Source organism: Macaca mulatta, chromosome 1 (assembly GCF_049350105.2).
Source record: "Macaca mulatta isolate MMU2019108-1 chromosome 1, T2T-MMU8v2.0, whole genome shotgun sequence".
Lineage (NCBI taxonomy): Eukaryota > Metazoa > Chordata > Mammalia > Primates > Cercopithecidae > Macaca > Macaca mulatta.
This window is the reverse complement of record NC_133406.1, coordinates 112,501,040-112,526,226: the sequence shown is the minus strand read 5'-3', so window position 1 is coordinate 112,526,226 and position 25,187 is coordinate 112,501,040. Positions and strand designations below refer to the sequence as shown.

The 25,187-nt window shown below is 46.8% G+C and overlaps 2 protein-coding genes across 21 annotated transcripts in view; one reads left to right on the top strand and one right to left on the bottom strand.

The window, feature by feature from the left end:
• The window catches only part of SHE (Src homology 2 domain containing E), a 32,650-nt gene extending 16,972 nt beyond the window's left edge, over positions 1 to 15,678 (bottom strand). For 8 of the 9 annotated variants that reach the window (XR_013397976.1, XR_013397975.1, XR_013397973.1 and 5 more), the window contains exons 1-3: positions 14,181 to 15,678; positions 11,846 to 11,972; positions 977 to 1,282 (exon numbers count right to left, since the gene is read on the bottom strand). Coding sequence is in view for 6 of the 9 variants with exons in the window: in XM_015110740.3 (XP_014966226.1) it covers positions 977 to 1,282; positions 11,846 to 11,972; positions 14,181 to 14,771 (1,024 nt within the window). In the remaining 3 variants the exon portion in view is untranslated. The remainder of the gene's footprint in view (positions 1 to 976; positions 1,283 to 11,845; positions 11,973 to 14,180) is intronic. The other variant, XM_077946106.1, reaches the window with a different exon arrangement.
• Positions 14,228 to 25,187, top strand: part of TDRD10 (tudor domain containing 10) — a 54,967-nt gene continuing 44,007 nt past the window's right edge. For 5 of the 12 annotated variants that reach the window (XR_013397986.1, XM_077946161.1, XM_077946123.1 and 2 more), the window contains exons 1-2: positions 20,073 to 20,375; positions 21,701 to 21,759. Coding sequence is in view for 10 of the 12 variants with exons in the window: in XM_077946161.1 (XP_077802287.1) it covers positions 20,195 to 20,375; positions 21,701 to 21,759 (240 nt within the window). In the remaining 2 variants the exon portion in view is untranslated. Of the gene's footprint in view, positions 15,797 to 19,884; positions 19,966 to 20,072; positions 20,376 to 21,700; positions 21,760 to 25,187 lie in introns of those variants that run through there. The other 7 variants (XM_077946131.1, XM_015110764.3, XR_013397989.1 and 4 more) reach the window with 4 other exon arrangements.

The window sequence follows — 25,187 nt, the reverse complement described above, 5'->3', positions numbered from 1 at the left end:
CCTGTAGTCCCAGCTCTTTGGGGGGCTGAGGTGAGAAGATTGCCTGAGCTTAGGAGGTTGAGGATGCAGTGAGCCATGATTGCACCAACGCACTCCAGCCTGGGTGACAGAGTGAGACCCTGTCTCAAAAAACAAGAAAAAAGACAAAAACTGACCCAAATGCTTGCTATCAAATATATTACCTTCTCCCTTCACATTGGTTATACTTTTTTTTTTTTTTTTGAGACGGAGTCTCGCTCTGTCACCCAGGCTGGAGTTCAGTGGGGAGATCTCAGCTCACTGCAACCTCCACCTCCCGGGTTCAAGCAATTCTCCTGTCTTAGCCTCTCGAGCTGTAGCTGGGACTACAGGTGTGTGCCACAACACCCAGCTAACTTTTGTGTTTCTAGTACAGATGGGGTTTCACCATGTTGGCAGGATGGTCTCCATCTCTTGACCTAGTGATCCGCCCACCTCGGCCTCCCAAAGTGCTAGGATTACAGGCATGAGCTACCACGCCCGGCCTGGTTATACTTTTGTATTATTATTGAGTCAGAATCTTGCTCTGTCGCCCAGGCTGGAGTGCACTGGCGTGATCTTGGCTCACTGCAACCTCTCTACCTCTTGGGTTCAAGCGATTCTCCTGTCTCAGCCTGCCCAGTACCTGGGATTATAGGTGCCCGCCACCAGGCCCAGCTCATTTTTGTGTTTTTAGTAGAGATGGAGTTTCGCCATGTTGGCCAGGCTGGTCTTGAACTCCTGGGGTCAAGTGATCCACCTGCCTCGCCCTCCCAAAGTGACTTGGACTATAGGCACAAGCCACCCACCCAGCCAGGTGTGTTCTTCCAATGGTCATTTCAGGCATTTCCAAAACAGCTGCACACTGAGAAGAGAAAGGAATATAAAGGTACCCACAAGGAAAAAAACAAATGCCGGGACGGTGCGGTGGCTGGAAGCCTGAAGTCACACTGGGGCGGGCCTGGCCTGGCGCCCTCACCTGACAGAGCCCGCACGATCTGCTCCTTCTTCCACTCCCACGGCTGCTCATACTCAGCCGCGGGCCGCTCGTCATTCTCGGGCAGCCGGCTGTCAGGGGGCCGTGCCTTCCCCTCTGCCCTGGGCCCCCCTTCTGCAGGCTCGTAGGGAGTGTCGTACAGCTGTGGCGGCTTCCCCAGGAGGTCCTTGGAACTCCGTCTTTTGGCCAAGGTCTCTGACTTCAGGCCACCCTCTGCAGGTTCACAGGGACTGTCAAGCAGCTGGAGAGCCTTCACCAGGGGATCTTTGGAACCCCGTCGTCTAATTTCTGAAAAACACACACCATACACAATGCCTTGAAAGCAAAGGTGCCATAAAAGCCTGGTCATTAACCCAATTACCTCAGCACCTCTGTCTGTCTGTCTGAAGGTGGCAGATAACTCCAAGATTGTTCCCTGATGGGCTGATTACTTCTCAGCTGTGTTACAAAAGCAAAACGAAGGTGCCTACAACTTCTTCCCTCCAGCTGCCTGAGTCAGATAATGGGATCCACCTTTTTTTTCTCCTATGAGACGCAGTCCTGCTCTGTCGCCCAGGCTGGAGTGCATTGGTGAGATCTCGGCTCACCGCAACCTCCGCCTCCTGGGTTCAGGCCATTCTCCTGCCTCAGCCTCCCGAGCAGCTGGGACTACAGGCGCCTGCCACCACGCCCGGCTAATTTTTTTTTCTTTTTTTGTATTTTTAGTAGAGATGGGGTTTCACTGTGTTAGGCAGGATGGTCTCGATCTGATTTCATGATCCGCCCACCTTGGCCTTCCAAAGTGCTGGGATTACAGGCATGAGCCACCGTGCCGGCTGGGATCCACTTTTAAGGTGGGAGATTACATCTGAAGACAAGCACACCTCTGGGGTGCCACTTGCAGTTTGTAAGTAGTGGCCTCAGGGTAACCTGCTTAAGTTCCAGGTTCTGGTGTCTGCTGAGTATAGCTCACCTTCCAAGTTTTTTTATCTTGTCAGGAAGCCCAGATAAAAGAATTGTAATAAAATGGACTGCAAGTCAAAAATGCATTTAATACATCTAATCTACTCAGTATCATGGTTTAGCCTAGCCCACCTTAAACGAACACATTAGCCCACAGCTGGACACGACTATCTGACACAAAGCCCATTTTGTAATAAAGTTTTGAATATCTCATGTAATCTGGCCGGGCGCGGTGGCTCAAGCCTGTAATCCCAGCACTTTGGGAGGCCGAGACGGGCGGATCACGAGGTCAGGAGATCGAGACCATCCTGGCTAACACGGTGAAACCCCGTCTCTACTCAAAAGAATACAAAAAACTAGCCGGGCGAGGTGGCGGGCGCCTGTAGTCCAGCTACTCGGGAGGCTGAGGCAGGAGAATGGCGTGAACCCGGGAGGCGGAGCTTGCAGTGAGTCAAGATTGTGCCACTGCACTCCAGCCTGGGCGACAGAGCGAGACTCCGTCTCAAAAAAAAAAGAAAAAAAAGAATATCTCATGTAATCTACTGAATGCTGAAAGTAAACACCAGAATGGTTATATGCGACTCAAAGTACAATTTCTACTGAATGCATATCACTTTTGCACCACTGTAAAGGTTGAAAATTGTAAGTCAAACCACAGTAAGTCAAGGACTGTCTGGATATTCAAAGCACTGCTGCATATACACTGAGTTAAAGCATTTATGTGCATCAGTCAGAATTCTTGACTCCTATGCAGTTTCAATAAACTGGGGGAAGCCAGACACATTCACAAATAATATGTATTCGGCTAATAACTCCAGGATAAATCAAAGTAAAAGAAGTGTTACAAGGAAAACCAGTAATAACAACTCAGCAGCTAACATTTATCAATGGCTTAACATGTATGAAGCACTATTCTAAGTATCTAGTAACTTTCGCAATCACTCTGCGATTATGGGATATCATTATTTATTATAGAAGAGAAAACTGAAGCACAAAGAGTTTAAGGAAATTGCCTAAACCAGTAAGTGCCAAAGCCTGGATTCAGAAGCAGGAAGTTGGGCTCTAGAAGCTATACTCTTTAGCCACTACACTTGGATTGACTCCAAGTGGAAGAGAAATGGAAGATGAGTTGACTTTGATAGAGAAGGTCATTTCCAGTGGAGGAAGCTGCATGAGTGAAGATATGGAGGTGGGAACGACAGAGGTCTTGTTCCATAATGAGGAGCTGAGAGATGAGTCTAAAGGCCAGAAGGCCACAAAGGAGAGAGGCAATGGGTAGTGGGAGAAGCAGCTGGAAGCATAGGCAAGCCAGGTGCCAAGATGTAGACATTTTAAAAGTAAGGACACAAAGTTGAGACGGTTGTGTATGTAATACAAAACCATTATAAGGTTTTTTGTTTGTATGTTTGTTTTTAGCAAGGAATAACAATTACATGTGTGTTTCACTGGAAGATAACTCTAACCATGGTGTACAGGATAGAGTAAATCAGAAAGGTACAGTCTGAACTGGGGCATAAAAATAGATGGAAAAAACCAGATGCAAACCAACCAACTACTAGCTAGCTAACCAGCCAGCCAGCCACAGTGAAAAGGAACTAGCAGCACAGGGTGGTGAGCAGCCTGGGGTCAAGGGGCCTTGCCAGGTAGACTTAGAGATGGCTGCAGTCTGGACAACCAGAGCTGGTGATATAGAGTCTACATTATATACCAACAGAAGCATCATTTTTGTGGCTCTTCTAAACGCCCATCAGGAAGCCTTCAAACCATCCTCTACCTGGTCATAGTCAAGGAGAAACTTTCTATATGCAGATATCTCATCTCATCTCACCTCTTAACACCTCATAAGCTCCCGACGGTCTACTTAAGAAGTGAAGAGGCTGGGCGTGGTGGCTCACGCCTGTAATCCCAGCACTTTGGGAGGCCAAGGTGGGCGGATCACAAGGTCAGGAGATCGAGACCATCCTGGAGAACACAGTGAAACCCTGTTTCTACTAAAGATACAAAAAATTAGCTGGGCGTGGTGGCAGGCGCCTGTAGTCCCAGCTACTCGGGAGGCTGAGGCAGGAGAATCGTGTGAACCCAGGAGGTGGAGGTTGCAGTGAGCCGAGATCGCGCCACTGCACTCCAGCCTGGGAGACAGAGCCAGACTTTGTCTCAAAAAAAAAAAAGAAGTGAAGAACACTCAGAACGGCATAGGAGGCTTGTATGAGTAGGTCACTGTCTTTCTCCCCAATTTCTTGACACTACCCTGCCCCATCTCTCCACAATTCAACGCTTTGCTCTGACCAAGTGGAACTTCTACAGTTCCCTGCATACTACACTGTCTTGAGCCCACCGGTGTCCTGGCAATCTTGCAATCCTTTACAATCTAACTCAGCATCTTCTCCTCTCTGGAGAAGCCTTTCCTGCCCACCTTCTTCTCTGATGCCCCACAGAGTTGATCAGGTGCTAAGGCTGGACCAACCCACTCTCACCCTGCTCTTCTCCCACTGCATCCATTTATATGTTGATGCATTTGTATTTTCAATTTGGTGGAGTCTGCCAGGGCAGAGACCACCATATCTTGTTTATTATTGCAGGACATATCATTGTGCTAAATAATGACTGGACGGATGGATGGGAGGAGAGGGAGGGGAGGGAGCTGTAGAATGTCTCCAGGCAGGTGACAGTGTGGATCTGGATGAATGTCAAGGGGTTAACAAATGGATCGTTGTGCATATTGTGAGAATGAAAGCAATCACAAGAGAAAAGGAGGGCAGACTGAAAACGAGAGAGGATCAAAGGCAGAATCTGGGACTCCTTCAGTTAAGGGTGGCTGGAAGGAGAGGTGCCAGCCAAGAAGGCTGAGGGGTCAGGTGAGGAGGAAGAGGCTTAAGAGACCGCAGGGCCGCAGACACAAAGAGTGGAAAGACTTTCTATCTGTAACTTCAAAACAGGCATGGGGATGGCCCGTGGAGAAATACCACTGACTCATTAAGACCTCTATAACAAAAAGAGGGCAACAAATCAGGGAAACGTTATTAAAATCAGGACACCAAATTCAAAAGCGCAAAACTTAGGTACAGGCTGAGGTTATAGTTCTCTGCTGACTAGGGGCCGTCAGCAGCTGTCTCAAATTCTGTGCAGGGACAGCTCATTGAAATCACCTGGGGGCTTTAACGCATACTGCTTTAACCACCAGAGGTTCGGATTGGATTGGTCTGGGGCGCAGTGTGGGAGTCAGAGTGTAAAAATCCCCCAGGTGATTCTAAAGAGCAGCTAAACCTGAGAACCACTTCCACACCTCCTGGGTGCCCATAGTCCCCATCCTGCTTCCTCATGCTCCGGAGCCCATCTGTCATTGCTAGTCCCATCCTGAGGAGAAAGGTACTGCCTGTGTCTACAACTTCCACATCAGAATGTAGGAGTCGGAAGAACTGTCCCTGGCCCCCACCCCCAGGCCAGGCCAGGTATCTGGGGTTGTCTGAGGTCAGAGCTGCATCTCCTGAGTTCCTGGACTCTCAGTCCTACAGCTTTTCTTCTTCATTGCTTACTCCAAACAGAGATATGGGAAACAAGAAACAAAAACATACTCTGTTCTTGGTTCAATTAAGACAAGGCTGTAATTTTTTTAAAAGGAACTTTTCTAAAGAACTAAGAAAAGGGAAGCAGAAAACACAAAGGAGTTCGAAGGATGAATATAGAATAGAATTTTTAGGTTTCTAATCATAGTTTACACTCAGTTGAGACCATCTGGCACAGGCTGGGGAAACCCTTTCCCAAGGTCCTCGCTGCAATTCTGCCCCAGCTAAACTAAGAAGAAAAAGAGGTGATTCCAACCTTAAGACAGAAGGAGCCCTGCTCACAAGGACATTTCAATACATTTGGATTAAAATGATGTACAGGGTGGACGGGCAGTGTTCCCACCAGGCCCTCCAGCCCACCTCCCCTAAAATAAAATAAAATGATGTATAGTGATTAGAATCTTGAGTTATTACACGTGTTTGAGTTTTTACTTTTGCAATGAGGTCCTTCTATATAGACAGTCTCCCCATACTTAAAGTTCTGGGAGATACACAAAGCATGGAGTTGAGAATGCTTTCTTGCAGGATCCTGGGATTAGGCAAAATCTGCAAACTGCTATCATCTTTTGAATCAATGTTTAACTAGGGGGAGAAAGGGCTTGAGCACAGGCCTCCCCTCCCCATACCACCCGCTCCCTTCAAGGGGAGTAACCTTCCAGTCCATTCCAACACCTGGCTGCCCCCAAACCTGAGGCGCCACAGAAACAGAAACAATCGTGGGGCCGCAAGCCGACCCTTCCTGCAGGGAGAATAGCCCCTGACGTGCAGAGCTGGCTCCAAGAGGAAACGAGCCTGAGAAGGAGGAAATGGCAAGAGGAAGCTACACCCTGGCTGCCGATAGAGGCCATTTACCACAGCAGACAACAGAATGCAGGGGACGGGCAGCAGATAAACACTCATTTGCGCCTGGGGCTGAAGCTCAGGACTGACCTGCACTTACTAAAAACATGCGGTTGGTTGGTGTGAAACATTATAGGGGCCCAAAATTTTCCCTTCTCAATCCCCAACTTGCTGCAGGTAATTATGCCATTCACACAAAAACAAGAAAGTTAGCAGAAGACTAAGATTTTCTTTTACTAAATTAATTGTAGTTAGCAGTAAGTATTGCCCTATATAGTCCAGAATGCTCTATGAAAATAGAATTGTCTCTGGAGTGTCTAACTCCCGGCTGTATCGACTAGGTATACACCTGCTAGGTGTATTATGCCCAGAATCTCACTGATGCCTCACTAAGGCAGTGACAGATGTGTTACCCCATTTTCACAGGTGAATACACGGAAGCCACAGTCATGCAGTAGCTATGGTGAGGCCAATTATTACCAACTCCAGAGTCCATGCCTTATGCTCAAATGATTTCATGTAAAACGTTAATTCCAATTTCCAAATAATGTGCCTTTTTCCCTAATCCATTTTAATCCATTTCATGTTTCCAAAACATTAAACTTAGAGCCTCTTAAGACTCTATTTTCCTTCTGGCATCAGAAACAGGGGTGTTGGGCAATTTTTTACTCACATCTTTGATCAGTGCTCAAGCTTTTAAAATCACTTTAATATTTTCTTACTGAATAAATCTAAACATCTGAACAAAAGCAAGTATAATTCAGAAACCCTGAAATTTAGCAAGGAGAATAAAGACAAATCAAAACCAGTCTTCATTTGCACTTTTTTCCATAAGGTTTTTTCTGTTTAAATCTCAGGCAAAGATGGACATAATTTTTTATTTTTTATTTTAGAGATGGGGTCTCACGATGTTGGCTAGGTTGGTCTTGAACTCCTGGTCTCAACCGATCCTCCCACCTTGGCCTCCCAGAGTGCTAGGATTACAGGCACGAGCCACTGGGCCTGGCCAGATGGACATAATAGCTTTTTTTTTTTTTTTAATGGAGACTCGAACAGTGAGGTTCTCTTTTAGATTCGGCTATTTAAACAAACCAACAAAATCATTTGGAAGTAAAAATAAAATTTTAAAAATAATCTTCAACTGGAGCTCAAAAGCTAAAACCACAGCTTGCTGAATGACATGGTATTTTCAGTTGTGTAATTTGGACAAATTATTTAATCTTTCTGAACCTAGGTTTCCTCAACCGTATAAAGAAACCCACTTGCATGGTGGCTCACTTTGTGGCTGGCAATCCCAGTACTTTGGGAGGCCGAGGCATGAGGATCACTTGAGGTCAGGAGTTTGAGACCAGTCTGACCAACATGGTGAAACCCTGTCTCTACTAAAAATACAATAATTAGCCAGGTGTGGTGGCACATGCCTGTAATCCCAGCTACTTGGGAGGCTGAGGCAGGAGAATCACTTGAACCCGTGAGGCAGAGGTTGCAGTGAGCTGAGATTGCATTCCAGCCTGGGCAACACAGCAAGACTCCATCTCAACAAACAAAACACTTTACAGGGTTGCTGCAAGATTTAGTGAGGTAATTTGGCCAGGCTGGTACCTAGTAAGCTCTCAATTTACAGCTGCATGACATCAACTGCAGAAAGAATCCTCATGCTAACTAGCCAATGGGAACTTTTAAAGACCCGTCCAATGCTAACGTTTCAAAGTGCTGGCTAAAACTCCTAATGCTAGACTATGTAGAATATTTCTGCTAAATATTTAGCTAAATATTTTAGCTAGACTAGTTAAAATGTTCCTGTGAATTTAGCAGAAAAACAGAGGTTTATATGAATATTGCCTTGTATTCAGTCATATCTTTTTATGAATAATCCTTTGGATAAATCTCAGTGATAATTTACTCATAAATTCATAAATTCTTAACTTTTAAAAGAGCAAAGTTTTGGGGAGACCCAGGGAGCCTGGGTGCCATAGCGATTTGTCCACAGGAAAGCCATGAAGCCGGCTTCTCTGGGTTTCCTCTGCCCCTGAGGTAGATGCTGGCTCCTATTCTCAACTTCATGGCACTTAATCATGCTTTTCAATGACTTATTTTCTTTGCTGGTGTTAGGTCTGTTTCCCCCTTAGGTTGTGAGGTCCAAGGGCAGAAATCATGTGGGTCTTGTTTCCTGTATGCCCAGAGCTCAGGACAGGGCCTAGTACATAACAACTCCCAAGAAATATTTGTTGGGTATTCTAAAACAACATATGGGCAGTATTCCACACACCTAAGATACTGTTAAAACCAGGCCTGTAATTCCCATTTCACTGGTAGAAAAAAGGCAATACAGAAATGGCAACACAGATTTAACCACTCCACAGTTTAACTGTGTTCATTAAAATCCTTTCCATCTCCAGAAACGCTGAAACAAGTAAAAAAAATCTCTATCGTTTCTCAAGAAAGATGGGAAATTTCTGAACTCGGACTTGACAATCAGGTACACAAGGAGCAAACTGAATAAAAAAGTAAAAGGTTTAAAAAACAAAAAACAAAAGCCCAGCAGCAAATCTTTTATTTCTAGCTTCCGATAAACTCACTTCCTGTTATTCTGTCCAGCTTCTAACCTATGAGTAGAATAAAAGGTAGAGTCTCTACACTGATTTCGAATATTCGAAATGAAGAAACTTTAAAATCCACAAATAAAATTTTTTTAAAGTTAAGAGCAAAGTATACTTAGATCACTAGTTTAGAAAGTAAGTAATTTGGATTTTTAATAAATTTGAATTTATTTGCCAATTGAATATATTAATTTTGTATTCCTAAATGTATTTTCAGAAATTGTTTAAAATAGAGCATGGAACTTAATACATCCTCAAATATTAAATGCTAGTGATTATTACATTTATTCCATGTTGGACAATTTTGACTTCTAAAGACAACATTCTCGGTTGGGTGGAAAGATGCCTCACGTATGGGTGAAGTTTACGGTGGTTTTGCATATGGCATTTCAAGTGTGTCCTAAACGCCATGTGGTGTCGGGGGCAGACCACTCAATGTGGAGTGGGAGATCCGGGTGCTAATTCCTGCTCTGTCTCTTAAAACGTCTCCTGAACACGGGCAAGCCTGAATCCCTTTGATCTTGTTTTTTTTCACCCTGTCACGAGGGGGACAGCATTGTAGTCCCCTAGCTTACAGAGCTCTTGTGGGAATTACATGAAAAAACAAACAAAAAAAACCCCAAAATTATATTCATTTTTATAAAATCACAGCACGTTCCCTCTTATCAGTGCAGCTCTCCAAATAAACAGATGTACGGTATAAACTACCTACTTTAGTTAAAGAAAAAGAATAATAACCCAAGGACAAAGAAAGGTGAATCACAATTAAGCATAAAACTAAGAAAATCCTTTTCCTCAATTTTATGTAAAAGTAAATCCTTTTCCCTATTCCTTTCAAGGCTCTGATGTTTTTTAAAACTCTGACAGTTCATTTTCACTTCCTTTCATTCACAGATTTCATTAGAGGTCACAGTCCAGTGACCTTCAGGGTCACAGCCTGGCCAGGGTACACCCTCCCCACACGGACTGCCTTATCTCTGTAAGCAGAGAAGCAGGAAGCGGAGCCAGGCTTTCCTGTTCCAGCTCGTTTTCATTCTGAAGCCTGTCTTGGCCCTTCCAGTGTGCTGCCGCTACCCTCTGCTCAACTCATTCTGAGACTATAGTTACAGAACCTGAGCTTGACAGCTCTTCAATCGGTTCTAAACAGAAGGGACAGAGTCTTTCATGTGGGACCAGTTACTCTTCCCAGGCATGAAACCCACAAGATTCAAATAAGGCTCCCTTGAGGCAGCACTCAGCAACTACATTTTTCATTATGGATAGAAGAATGTTTAAGGAAAACTAGGTGAATACATAAAGTTCACAAATAACTCTATATTATTTCTATTTAAGTATCATTTATATCAACTTAATTATGACTAAAAGGGAAAAGTTTGACACTAAGAATGACAGAGTGACTGCTTAGCTCACAAATTGGAATTGTTCTGACTTGAAAAGTTATAAGATTAGTCTTTGGTTTTAGGTGGTTTGCCTTGAATGGCTTGGTTTACACCAGTTTTGTTTTGTTTTGTTTTTTGAGACAGAATTTCGCTCTTCTTGGCCAGGCTGGAGTGCAACGGCACGATCTCGGCTCACTACCACCTCTGCCTCGCGAGTTCAAGTGATTCTCCTGCCTCAGCCTCCCGAATAGCTGGAATTACAGGCATGCACTATGATGCTGGCTAATTTTTTGTATTTTTAGTAGAGACGGGATTTCTCTATGTTGGTCAGGCTGATCTCGAACTCCTGACCTCAGGTGATCCGCCCACCTCGGCCTCCAAAAGTGCTGGGATTACAGGTGTGAGCCACCACACCCGGCCAGCAGTGATTGTTAATTATTGCTTAGTAATTAAACTTTTGGCTCCAATATTGTAGAACTTGAGAAAGTCTTCTACCACAAAATGCAGAATCGCATCATATTTGCATTTTTTTTTTTAAAGAAAGAATTTCATTCCTGTTGCCCAGGCTGGAGTGTAATGGCATGATCTCAGCTCACTGCAACCTCCGCCTCCCAGGTTCAAGCGATTCTCCTGACTCAGCCTCCCGAGTAGCTGGGATTACAGGCATGCACCACCATGCCTGGCTAATTTTGTGTTTTTTGTTTTTTTCAGTAGAGACAGGGTTTCTCCACATTGGTCAGGCTGGTCTTGAACTCCCGACCTCAGGTGATCCTCCCACTTCAGCCTACCAAAGTGCTGGGATTATTGGCGTGAGCCACTGTGCCAGGCCTTTTTTTTTTTTCCCCCGCTTTGTCGCCCAGGCTGGAGTGCCGTGGCGTGATCTTGGCTTGTTGCAACCTCTTCCTCCCTGGTTCAAGTGATTCTCATGCCTCAGATCCTCAAATAGCTGGGATTACAGGTACACACCACCATGTCCAGCTAATTTTTGTATTTTTAGTAGAGATGGGGTTTCGCTATGTTGGCCAGGCTGGTCTCAAACTCCTGGCCTCATGTGATCTGCCCACCTCTCTTCCAAAGTGCTGGGATTACAGGTATGAGCTACTGTGCCTGGCCATGCTTGCATTTTTTAATAGATTAAACTCCCTTAAGTATGTATTAGATCCTTGGTAAGATGTATGACTCCCATTGTGAATGTTAAAGCTTCTGAAAGTGGCCCCAAAATGTATATAATCATGTTAAAACTGAACATCACATTCTGAGCAGATCTGCACTCATAAATGTCACCTTGCACAGAACTAGAAAAACTATAAAGACTCCTTTAAATTCTAAAACTCTGAAGGATACTAAATCATAAAGGAAGTTACCTAGTCTGACATTAGTTTGGGGTCTAATTTCTGTTTCTTCAAGTCAGCAGGATCTGGTTAAATTGTTTTATCCCTCTTCCCCAATAGACACGGGTTGCTGTATTACAACACTCTCACTGAGTGTGAGATTTCAGTCCCTATTCTGCAGAGCCTGCTTACAAACCTGTTATCATTTGTTGTGCATCATATGGTTCCATGTAACCGTCGTTCTCTCCAACTCTCTCTGCATCCCTTTGACCCTTCGTCCGTTTGGCGTCATAAGGGTCAGCATAGTCTTCTAAAATGATGACCTGTAAAAGAACAAGAGAGGACAGTTGCTAAGGGCCACCATAAACCAAAATGGCAATGGTATCAAAATGGCTACTGACATCTCCTGCATCTCCAAAGAGGTCAAAATCTCTACAACCAGTTCCAGATAGCTTTTGCACTTGATTATGTGTCCCAGTTAGACAAACACCTGATTTTTTTTGGTTGTATAGTTCATTTGCAACAATTCATCTAAACTCTTTCACTTATCCCCAAGGCTCTTTATACCTTCCTTTATTTCCCCAAGCAATAAAACATTTTCTGGGTTAGAGGGTGGCAGGGGTGGATGTGGGGAGTGAAGGGTACCTGTGGCTTTACAGCAAAAAGGGTATGTGGCTTTACCATATACCCTATGAATTGAGTTTTTCAAACTTCAATCCGCTGAGCAGTACAGTCCTAATGAGTCAGTCAGTCATCCACCAGCACTGGCTAGGCACTGTGAGGGAGTCAAAATAAACCTAAGACATGCTTCCTGTCCTCAAGGAGTGGATCACAGCTCCAAAGAGACAGGCTTCATAAATGAGAAATAGATCAGTACTAAACAGTATTGTACGCGTTCTTCGTTCAATAATTCACAGGCAAATTGACTGTCACAGGCTACAGACCAGATAGGGTTTTGATCCCTATCTGGGATCTCCTATTTTGTTTCAGAAAGCATCTGTCTTTCCAAAAATAGAAGGTGCCTGAGGAGGTGATGTGTGACAACATGGGTGACAACACTAGAGGTTAGGGGACCCTTCTCAGGGAGGAAGCTCCAGGCCTTGCTCCACAACCCCCGTTACATTCTCCAAAGAGTTTAGAAATAACACTGGAGTTGGTGAGAATTCAGATACATGAGGAGAAGCGAAGAGGAGGAAACAGCCTGGAAATAGCCTCAGAAACCTCAGACATCCAGAAGTGACAACCATAAAAATAACCAGACAACCACTGCAAGGGACTGTGACTGCGACTGCCATTCACTTAAGCAACATTTATTTTGACTACCCACCATGTGTACTGCAGTTGCAAGATACAGTGAGGAACCTAAGATGATACTCAGCCCTTGGCTTCAAGGTGATTATGATTTAGTCACACAGTCAGGTGGACCACTGAATAACATATGAGCTGGGTCCCTGTCCCATCTTTACACAGCTCTCCACTCAGTGCCTGGCTCAGGGTGGGCATGCTGTATTTACAGCATGAAAAAATGGAGGAGTAAGTAGAAGTGCTCAATGCAGACATACATAGCATGTGTTATGGGCTCTTGACTTCATACAGGGAGGTAACAGGTTTGAAGCCAGGGCAAGAGAATATTAAAGCTCCCATGTTAGGAAATGATCGCCTGGACCGGAGTCTGAAATCTCGGTTTGAGCTCTTTTCTTTTCCCGTTTCACATCGGAGAGAAGATAAAAACAACCAAATCAGACCAACTCAACTCAGCAAGAATGGATGGAGTCCCGTCCTATGTTCACACTCCTTTTCTTAACTTTTCCACACTGGACAGCACCCAGAAAACCTCCAGTGTGTCGGTCGCAGGACACACCCTCTCTTCTCATCTGTAATCTCCTTGAGAGCATTTTCTTGTCATATTCTGTATTCCCCAAAGTCTCTGATGCCCTGTGCCCCTTTTCTCATATGGTTGCTGCACCACAAATACCCATGGAATGAATGAAAGGGCAGCAGTCTTGGAGACTTGCTGAAGCTCCGAGGAGCCCTTTACTCGGTGGAACTGCAGAAAATGATGGAACTTCCAAATCAGTGGAGAAGGCGGTTGGTCAACCCATTTCCTGAAGCTTTGAAATGCATACTTCACAGTTGAGAGGTTACCATTCCTTATGTTCAAGAAGCATAAAAGTCATACACAAGTCTAGCTTTGCAATTCCCCTGAATATCAAAATTAAAATAAACTACACCGATAAAGGGGTCAAATGTAACCAAACAGGAATATCTCATTCAACGACTCTTCTAAACTGCTAACAAAATTCAATGGCTAGTACATTTCTGCAAAGCTCTCCACCCCTAGAATAAGAATTTTTCAAGAATTAAAAAACAGTCTAAGAATTTTAAATGGTCGTTTAGAAGTTCCCGAATTGTGGAGAGAGAAAGGACCTTAGGAAACCTATCCTCACCGCCTCTTAGGTCTAAAGAAGCTTAGGGCTTAGCAGGTGCCCCGGGCTCCCCTTCAACTGAGAAGTGGGAGGCTGTATTCTTACCGTGTCTTGCTGCTTAATAATCTTGCTCTTGTCCAGCTCTGGCCCCAGGGAGGAAGGGGAAGAGGACGCGGAGGAAGAGGAGCTGGAGCTGGAGCTACTGCTACTGGGATAGTTGCTCTTCCCGTTCTTCTCCTGAGTGTCCACCTTGATGAGCCTGTTGATGTAGGTGCTGCAGCCAGAGCTCTTGGTCGCACCCCGGTGGGGCTCCTCCTCTGTGGCCCGGGAGTTTTTGCGGCCCTTGCCCGCGGCGGCCTGAATCAGACCCTGCAGGCTGTCGCGGGACAGCCGGCTGTCCTTGGGGCCGACGCCGGCCCTGCCGCTCCCCAGCTCGGCCGCCGAGTTCTTGCGGCCCTTGCCAGGACCCGGCCCAGCGCCGCCCGCCTCCGAGTTCTTGCGCAGTTTGCCGCCGCCGCCCCCGGGCTTGGCCCGCTCCGACACGGTCTTCAGGTTCAGGGGGAACTCCTTGAACCACTTGGCCGCCATGAGGGGGCCCGGGCCGGCTCGGCCTAGGAGCGTCGCGGCCGTGGAGGAGGCGAGCGAGGAGGCCCAGCCCAGACACGCAGAGGCGCCAGGGGTCGGGGGCCACTGCATTCCCCGTGACTCGGGCGCTGGAGGCCGCGGCGAGGCCCCGCGACGGCTGCTCCGCGCGCACCCGTCCGGCCGTCGCCCACGCCCGGCAGGGTGGGGTCCTCACGGCCCGGGGCGCCGAGCGGGCGGACGCTAGCCTCTGCTCCGGACACGGCAGGCGACAGGCACGACGCACGGGGGCCCCGCCCGGGCTCGTCTTCAACGCCTGCCCGTCCCGAGGACGCCGTAGCTCTCGGAGACAGCGGGCGCCGGGGTCTTCCCCCTGCTCTTTGCTCCCGCTGTGGGAGAGCCAGGCCCACGGAAGCCCCCTGCGGCCCAGCCCACGCTCCCAGGGACCAGAGGGGACCGAGCGGAGGCGGCGGGAGTGTCCTCGGCGCCGCGACAGACGGTGGACGGACGGCGGACGGCCCATCAACTTCGCGCGCCCCTCCCCTCCGCGGCTGGCGCCTCCCAGCCCCGCCACCTCCTGCCCAGAGCCAGGGGCGGCGGGGTGAGCGCCACGGGAGAGGCGGGTCCGAGGCTACGAGGTCGGGAGAAAGGGGCGGCGGCCGCACGTGCGAACCGGCCGCGCCCCACTGTGCGGAGAGCTCCCTGCTGCCGCCGACAGCCCGCGTCTGCACGGAGCCGGTCTCGGCCGGGCGCTGCCTTCACACGCGCCCAGGAGTGTGTCACGTGCGCCGCTCACCCCCAGGAAGGAAGCCCCTTGGCCGCACTGCGCTAGGCGCCCCTCGCCCACCTACTCCGCTGCACTCTTTCTGCAAACGTTATTTTTGGCGGTAGGGCAGAGGTTGCGGGCTGAGGGTCGGGCGCAGGGACAACGGTCGCCAGCTCCTGCGCTAGTTCCGTTACTCTCCCGCGGCACAAGGTCCTGGGCGCCGCGAGGCTCTTATCCCCGTGGCCGCTGGGGATTGGCTGCCGGCAAGCCCCGCCCCGTGCCCCCGGGCTCTGAGGGGGCGGAGCGCGGAGGGAGAAGGCGCGAAGGCTGGGCGTCGCGACCGCAGGTGGACGCGCGTGGCCCGCGAGACGAGGTATGACTTGTTCCCAGGTCCCGGGCTGCCGGGCGAGGGTTGGGAGGGAGGGGCGTCGGCAGGCAGCTATGGAAAACGCCCTCGTCCCGATGGACGGGGGAAAGGGGTCGCTGTTCCCGCGGGGACGTCGCTCGCTCGCGCCGGGTGGGAGCGGCCCTCCTAGTCCTTATTTGTGCAGGCGGGGAGCGCCATGTGCAGAACTGTGGCCTCTTTATGGGAAAAGACACCTGTGCCATTCCTCCGTCCCTTTGAAGCCCTTTAAAAACTTTCTGAGGCCGGGCGCGGTGGCTCACGACTGTAATCCCAGCACTTGGGAGGCCGAGGCCGGCAGATCACCTGAGGTCAAGAGTTCGAGCCCAGCCTGGCCAATATGGTGAAACCCGGTCTCTACTAAAAATACAAAAATTAGCTGGGCGTGGTGGTACGCGCCTATAGTTTCAGCTACTCAGGAGGCTGAGGCAGGAGAATCGCTTGAACCCGGGAGGCAGAGGTTGCAGTGAGCTAAGATCGTGTCATTGCACTCCAGCCTGGGCGACAGAGCGAGACTCTGTCTCAAAAAGCCAAAAAAAAACTTTATGGTTTAGAAAACGAAATTTAAGCTTAGTTTGCTGAACAGAAATCTTTTAGTTTAGCAAACTAAATGTGCTGCAGGAGCTGAGCAACACTGAGTCCTTATATACAAGTCATGGAAACAGAATGATCCCGGCTGTGGACGGCCTCATTTGTGTGGGTGGTGGTTTGTGAGGTTGGAAAGCTGAAGAAATGCGTGCTCATACTGACCGTTCTTGAAAATGCGTATTGACATTTTTTAAAGCTTTATTGAGATATAATTCACATACCATAAAATTCACCTGTTCTAAGTGTGCACCTCAAGTGTTTTCAGTATATTTGGTGTGTTTATAGTACAACCATCACAACAATCTAATTTTAGAACATCTCCATCCCCCCGAAAAGAGATCTCCTGTCAGTTAGCAGTCACTCCTCATTTCCCTCTCTGCCTCCCCAATCCTGGACAGCCACTAATCTACTTTCTGTCTTTACTGATTTGTCTATTCAGAGAGGTGGAATCATGGAATATGTGGCCTTCTTTCCCTTAGCATCATTTTTGAGATTCATCCAGGTTGTATAGCATGTATTACTACTTCATTGCTTTTACATCGCCAAATAATATTCTATTGTATTGCTATACCGCACTTCATTCATTCATCAGTTGATGGATATTTGGATTGTTTTCACTTTTTGGCTATTATAAGCAACACTACTATGAATATTTGTGGAAAAGTCTTTGTGTGGACACATATTTGAATTTCTCTTGAATAGTTACCCAGGAGTGGACTTGCTGGGTCATATGGTAATTCCCTGTCTAACTTTTTGAGAGCCTACTAAACTTTTCCAAAGTGGCTGCACCATTTTACATTCCTACCAGCATTAAGTTAAGGACATGTTTCTTCATGTCCTTAACACTTGTTAGAAATACAGGATGTTATCTGTATCTCTTGCTTTTAGCCACCCTGATTGATATGAAGTGTTTTTGATTTGTGGTTTTGATTTGCACTTTCCTAATGGCCAAAGATGCAGAGCATCTTTTCATGTGCTTATTGGCCATTTGTATATTTTTGGAGAAATATCTAGCAGATCCTTTGCTCACTTTTTAATCGGTTTATTTGTTGTCTTTGTTGGTGAGTCGTAAGAGCACCTTATATATTCTTTAGGTCTTTTTAAAAACACAAATAAAGCCTGGCCAACATGGTGAAACCTCGTCTCTACTAAAAACACAAAAATTAGCCGACGTGGTAGTGCGTGCCTGTAGTCCCACCAATCTGGGAGGCTGAGGTGGGAGATTCGCTTGAACGTGGGAGGCAGAGGTTGCAGTGAGCCAAGATCGCACCATTGCACTCCAGCCTGGGCGACACAAAAACAAAAAAACAAAAAGCAACAACAACAAAAACGCAAATAGGATACTTCTCCAGACCAAACAATAGATTGGAAAGAAACTCAGCACTTTGGAATCATACGGTCATATGGTTTGGATTCACAACAAAAACAGGCTTCTCCCATTTGTGAGCATGGGTACTAAGTGATCTTAGCCAGATACTAGGTCATCACCTCTGCACCTCCGGGACTTCATCTGTAACGTGGGTTAACAATGTCTCCCTCTTAGAGTTTGAGTGAGGATTAAATGAGAATGTGTATTAGCTGCTTAGCATAGTACCCGGCAGGCCCTTAAAGGCATCTTGGACAGATTTATGCTGGGCCTTGGCTTGGGAGGTCTCAGTGCCTGTTCTGTTCTAGAAGCCCATAGGCTTTTCCAGGGATTACCAGGAACTGGGACTAACATCCTTTATCTCTGATTTTGCCTACAAACCTCTCTCCATTTTTATCCATCCATACCTAAGTCTTTTAATTATCCGAACTACTTTTAGTTCTTTTTTTTTTTTTTTTTTTTTTTGACACGGAGTCTTGCTCTGTGCCCCAGGCTGGAGTGCAGTGGCGCGATCTCGGCTCACTGCAAGCTCCGCTCCCCCGGGTTCACGCCATTCTCCTGCCTCAGCCTCCCGAGTAGCTGGGACTACAGGCGCCCGCCACCTCGCCCGGCTAATTTTCTTGTATTTTTAGTAGAGACGGGGTTTCACCGTGTTAGCCAGGATGGTCTCGATCTCCTGACCTCATGATCCGCCCGTCTTGGCCTCCCAAAGTGCTGGGATTACAGGCTTGAGCCACCACGCCCGGCCCGAACTACTTTTAGTTCTATTTAGAATTGGTTGCAGCTAAAATGGTTGTTCTCTCCTACAGCTGGGAATAATTTAGAGAAAGGAGTTACTGTTTTATTTTAAAATTTAATGTTTTAATTTATGTTTTCTGTAAAGTACAGGAAAAAAAATCCCTTTAAAATGACTTTAACAGCCTTGTTATCTGTAGAAAGAGAACCAAGGCTTTGGAATCACAGGACTGAGTTACCTCAGTATCTTTTATAATTTTATAAAATCACCTGATATCCTTGAGCTTTGGTTTTCTCATTTGTAAAATGGGAAGATAATACTCACGGAATTGTAGGAAAGTGCCCGTGAAAACCATAAAAATAAACACAATAACTACCATTGAGTTCTTGACACCTGGCAAGTGCTTTAAGTGCAGTGTCTCAGTTCACTGCCATGATCTATGACATGGGTGTTTTGATTCTGATTTGACAGTTGAAATTTGCCCAAGGTCGCTGGACTGGACTCACAGGTGCATCTAACTCCAAAAGTTCTGTTATTTCCACAGGCCAGCCACTGTGAGGAGCTGTGTGTGGTTTTAAAGTTGCTCATGCTATCTGTATTAGTTTTCTATTTGCTTTCATAACAAAATACTACAACCTTAGTGGCTTAAACAACACAAATATTATCCCACAGTTCTGTAAGTCACAAGTCTGTCACACGTCTCAGTGGGCTAAAATCAAGGTTTCGACAGGGCTGTGTTCCTTCTGGAGGCTTTAGTTGGAGAATCCATTTCCCTGCCTTTTCCAGCTTCTAGAGGCTGCCAGCATTCCTTGGCCTGCAGCCCCTTCCTCCATCTTCAAAGCCAACAACAGTAGTCCAGTCCTTCTCATATCACATCACTTTGAAACTTTGTTTCAGTTGTCACCTCTCTCTCTCTCTTTTTTTTTTTTTTTGAGATGTTGTCTCACTCTGTCGCCCAGGCTGGAGTGCAGTGGCCCAATCTTGGCTCACTGAAACCTCTGCCTCCCGAGTTCAAGCAATTCTCCTGCCTCAGCCACCTGAGTAGCTGGGATTACAGGTGCCTGTCACCACACCCAGCTAATTTTTGTATTTTTGGTAGAGACAGGTTTTCGCCATGTTGGCCAGGCTGGTCTCGAACTCCTGACCTCAGGTGATCCACCCGCCTTGGCCTCCCAAAGTGTTGGGATTACAAGCGTGAGCTACCGTGCCGGGCCTGTTTTGTCAGTTGATGGGCAACCTTAACTCTATCTGCAACCTTGCCATGAATCTAATATATTCACAGATTCTAAGGATTAGGATGTAGACCACTTTTGGTCGGGGGAGGGGGGCATTATTCTGCTTACCACAGTACCTATTCAGTGGTTACATGATGGTGAACTATCCTGGCATTCCTCTTAACTGTGGCCGGTTGGCTTTGCAGGAGATCCTGTTGGAAAGCAACTGCAGCATGTAAGTCACTTCCTTTTGCTAATGAACAAGCCTTGCTCCATCCCCCAGCCTTCTCTTTCTCCCATTCCTGTCTCACCATGCCCCGGTCTTAAGACTGGCATCTCTTGCCAGTCAATCCTAACCCTAAGTATACTTTAACTGTTAGTGAATTAAAAGGTCTAGTGAAGGTCTTCCTGGCTTGGAACCTGATTCTGGGAGGAGGAAGGGAAGTCCTTGGTCAGGAAGGGGAATGGAGGTTTATGCAAGGCCCCTCTGGTTATGCCTAGCACATGTTTCCTTTTGTCGGAGTCTGAGCTTGGGAGGCTCGATGCTGACACCTGTGTTTGACAGGTCCTGGAATAGTAGTGACCCCCAACTGTCTGCTAAACTGTTTGGGAAGAATGGAGTGTTGGAAGAGCAGAAATCTCCAGGTAAGTTAGGCTGGGGGATTTGCTGGTGCTGGAACTCTCATCCTACAACTTGGATCCCAGTTAATGGTTCCCAGTCTGCCCAGTTTCTGTTCAGTGTGAAACTTGGGATCTGCCTAAATTCTGCTTTTCCTCCAGTGAGCCACCATGTTTCCTGTCTCATAGTGGATGTGACGCCTGCCACTGCTGCGATGCAGACCCTTACTCCCTGGTGCACCTGCTGCACCTAATCCCGTGCTTCTGTTTCACTTGTGCCTTCTTCCAATTTTCCCTCTACCATCTCCAAAGTGATCTTTCTGAAACCGAGGTCTATTGACACCCCCCAACCAGTTACAGCCCTCACCCATATCACCCAGCCAGTGGAATAAACTGTGACTGCTGTGGCACAACCTTCTGTTATTTCATAGTTTGGCCTCACCTGCCTTTCTAGCCTCCTCTCTCACCACTCATTGCATGCAGTGTGCAATCCACCTGGCACCTAGTCCTGGCTGTGAGCAATTTCCCAAATGTGCTGAGCTTTTTCGTATCTCCATGTCCTGGCATGGGCTGTTCCCTCTGCCTGGATTCCCTTCAGCCTGCCTCCTGCATTCCCCTGGGTCCCTGCATGCTCCCCACTGTCAGCTTAGTGTTAACTCGGGAAGCACAACCCCATGGGTCCTGAAACACTTCATAATTACTTCTCTGATTGCAAGCGCTGAATTCCTGGTGTGCCCATGGCTCTAGGTCCCTGCAGAGTGATCCCCTGCTGGGGGGAAGGCAGGGATATGCACGGCCAGCACTTATCATGGACCACTCCTTAATATTGATAAGTATTGCTGAATGATTGGGTACAGTATAGCCATTCAGTGTTCACGGGGGTTGGGGGATGTTTGTAGGGGTGTATGTGCATGGGAATATTTTAACATTGAAGAAAAAGTGAAGTCAGGTGCAGTGGCTCACGCCTGTAATCCCAGGACTTTGGGAGACTGAGGTAGGAGGATTGCTTGAGCACAGGAATTTGAGACCAGGCTGGGCAACATAGAGAGACACTATCTCTACCAAAAAAAAAAAAAAAAAAAAAAAAAAGCCAGTTATAGTGGCATGTGCCTGTAGTCCCAGTCACTTGTGGGGCTGAGGTGGGAGGATTGTGTAGACCTGGGAGGTCGAGGCTGTAGTGAGCCGTGATCATACCACTGCACTCCAGCCTGGGTGACAGAGCATGACTCTGTCTCAAGAAAGAAAACAAAAAGAAGAAAGAAAGAAATACAAAAAGTGACTTATGTGTTCTGACTCTTCTGAATCCTGTAACCGTATGTATGCCTGCCATTTAGTGCTGTTTTTCTTCTTAGGATTCAAGAAAAGAGAGACAGAGGTGTATGTTGGCAATCTTCCACTGGATATTTCTAAGGTATTCTTCACAATAGGCTGTTTATCTTCCTTGGCCTTCCCATATGACTTAGTAACCTGCCAGTAACTTAATTTCCCCAGTTTTTAAAGATGTTTGAGAGCTATGATAGTGCAGACAGTCACTGGTTGGTGACTAGGGTAACCAATGCATCACAGTTTGCCTCGGACTTTCCCAGTTTTAGCACTGAAATGCTAAACTGGCATCCCGGACAGTTAGTCCCACTCTTTATCCCTGTATACCTGGAGGGTTGGTCAGCCTTCTTGTCACTTTGGGTTGAGGCAGCTTCTTTTTAGGAAGGGACCTTGTTAGGGCTCAGCTGCTGATCCTTTGGTAATGGGGAGTTGTTGGTTTCAGCCAAAAAAAATGACACCTATTTGACTTTGAAATGAGCTGGTTAGGTCAGTGCTGTGTTAGTGGGACTTAGAGAGTAGAATGTAAGCAATCCTATTTTTGACCCCAGGCACCTTGCTGTCTATTTGGAGAGGCCAGACCAACAAACCTGAAATAATTATAAAACAATATAAGTGCTTAAATTTTGTAGTAAGTATATTTGAAATACAGATGAAAGGAGAATGAAAGTGTGATCTATTGAATTGAAGCACCGCCTGACTTTTTTTTTGGTCATCTACTACACGCAAAATATTGTGCCCCCAGTTTGTCATGCTTAAAGATAAACAGCCTAGTCCTTGCCCTCAAGGAGCTCAATCCTGGAAGAAGGATGAGAGAAACTAACCTTTGTGGATCCCCTGCAGCATGCCAGACATTTTTCACAATTTTCTTGTCTCCATTTTCCCTTGCTAACCAGTTCCACTCAATCATCTCCGCCCAGTTGTACTTTATTCCTTTACACTATTTACTATATTTTAACTGTCAGGCATGCTCTAGGAAGTAAGCTAAATGCTTTATTCATGTGATTTTATTAAATTATTATTGTAACTCTGGTTGGTGGTAATGCCTCCATCTTGGAGATGAGACAGCCAAGGCTCTGAGAGGTCACGTCCCTCAGCTAAGTACACAGACCTAGTGAGTGGTCAGCCAGGAGTGGAATCCAGGTTCAGTTGCTCCCAAGTCCCATGTTCTTTGCTTTGTGCCAAATCATGTAACCGATAAGATATGGAAATAACTCACCAAATAAAAGATGGACCATTATGTTTTGTCTGACAGAGAGAAGAAAATGGTATTGGAGCATAGTAAGTCATTGTGATCCAATAAATGAAATCATGTTCAATCAAAGGGGCAGGCTGGGGGATTCTTGGCACCTGATAGATGAGCCTATTGGGGCTGGTTCTTCTCCCCCGTTTTGGCAGGCTACTCCAACCTGTTACTTGACAGTGCAGTGGGCAGAGGAGCCCTACATGTGGGTCCTGCAGTGGTCGGGGGAGGTAAGATGCTGAGTAGTCCTGCCACCTCTCTTTTCCCCGCTACCCAGTAGACCCCATTCCAGAGCCCAGCACCTGGGGCTTGCTTGGCCATACTGTCCCACACCATGGTAAGGGAACGTTTCATCCTCATCCCCTTCACAGAAAGCAGCAGCCCTCCCTGTAGTGCCTTCTTTCGACTCAAACTTGGACCAGCCTCATAAGAGAGATTTGAGTTGTGCTTTAGAGAAGGAGTAGGGTTTTAAAAAGAAATTTCTAGACCAGGCATGGTAGTTTACAGCTATAATCCCAGTACTTTGGGAGGCTGAGGCAGAAGGATCACTTGAGCCCAAGGAGTTCAAGACCAGCCTAGGCAACATAGTGAGACCACGTCTCTTAAAACAAAAAAAGAAAAGAGAGAAAGAAATTTCTAATGATAACATTAATGCCGTGTCAAGAACTGTGAAACGAGCCGAGTGTGGTGGTTCACACCTGTAATCCCAGCACTTTGGGAGGCCGAGGCGGGCGGATCACAAGGTCAGGAGATCAAGACCATCCTGGCTAACACGCTGAAACCCTGCCTCTACTAAAAATACAAAAAATTAGCCGGGCATGGTGGCGGGCGCCTGTAGTCCCAGCTACTCGGAAGGCTGAGGCAAGAGAATGGCGTGAACCCGGCAGGTGAAGCTTGCAGTGAGTCAAGATTGTGCCACTGCACTCCAGCCTGGGCAACACAGTGAGACTCCATCTCAAAAAAACAAAAACAAAAACAAAAAAACTGAAACGTCTGAGATTTTACCCTGATTACAAACTAATAAATTGGCCTGCGGCAGTTTCCAAGTTTCTGGTAGAAGACACAGAATCTTGGGTCAGAGTTGAAAGATCATCTACTATAATAGCCAATATTTAAAAAAAACTTTTCATGTAATTAACATTTTAAAGTCTGGGCATGGTGGCTCACGCCTGTAATCCCAGCACTTTGGGAGGCAGAGGCGGGCGGATCACCTGAGGTCAGGTGTTCGAGACCAGCCTGACCAACATGGAGAAACCCTGCCTCTACTAAAAATACAAAAATTAGCTGGGCGTGGTGGCACATGCTTGTAATCTCAGCTACTCGGGAGGCTAAGGCAGGAGAATCACTTGAACCCAGGAGGTGGAGGTTGCAGTGAGCTGAGATCACGTGCCATTGTGCTCCAGCCTGGGCAACAAGAGTAAGACCCTGTTTCAAAAAAAAAAAAATTTTAATTATAGATATTATTTACATATCTTAAAATTTACCATTAACTTTTTGTTTGTTTGTTTGTTTGTTTGTTTGAGACGGGGTCTCATTTTGTCACCGAGACTGGAATGCAGTGTTGCGGTCTCAGCTCACTGCAACCTCTGCCTTCAAGGCTCAAGCGATCCTAGCCTCATATGTAGCTGGGACCACAGGTGCGCACCACCATGCCTGGCTATGTTTTTGTAATTTTAGTAGAGATGGAGTCTTACCATGTTGCCCAGTCTGGAAAATTTGTTATTTAAAAATGTACAATTCAGGCCGGGTGTGGTGACTCATGCCTATAATCCCAGCACTTTGGGAGGCCGAGGCGGGTGGATAACTTGACATCAGAAGTTTTAGAACAGCCTGGTCAACATAGTGAAACCCCATCTCTAGTAATAATACAAAAATTAGCCGGGCGCGGTGGCTCACACCTGTAATCCCAGCACTTTGGGAGGCTGAGGTGGGTGGATCACAAGGTCAGGAGTTCGAGACCAGCCTGGCCAACATGGTGAAACCCTGTCTCTACTAAAATATAAAAAATTAGCTGGGCATGGTGGCACGTGCCTGTAGTCCCAGCTACTCAAGAGGCTGAGACAGGGAAATCACTTGAACTCGGGAGGTGGAGGTTGCTACGAGGCAAGATTGCCCCACTGGACTGCAGCCTGGCAACAGAGCGAGACTCCATTTCAAACAACAACAACAATAACAACAACAACAACAACAAAATTATCCAGGCATAGTGGCACATACCTGTAATCCCAGCTACTCAGGAAGTTGAGGCACAAGAATCGCTTGAACCCAGGAGACAG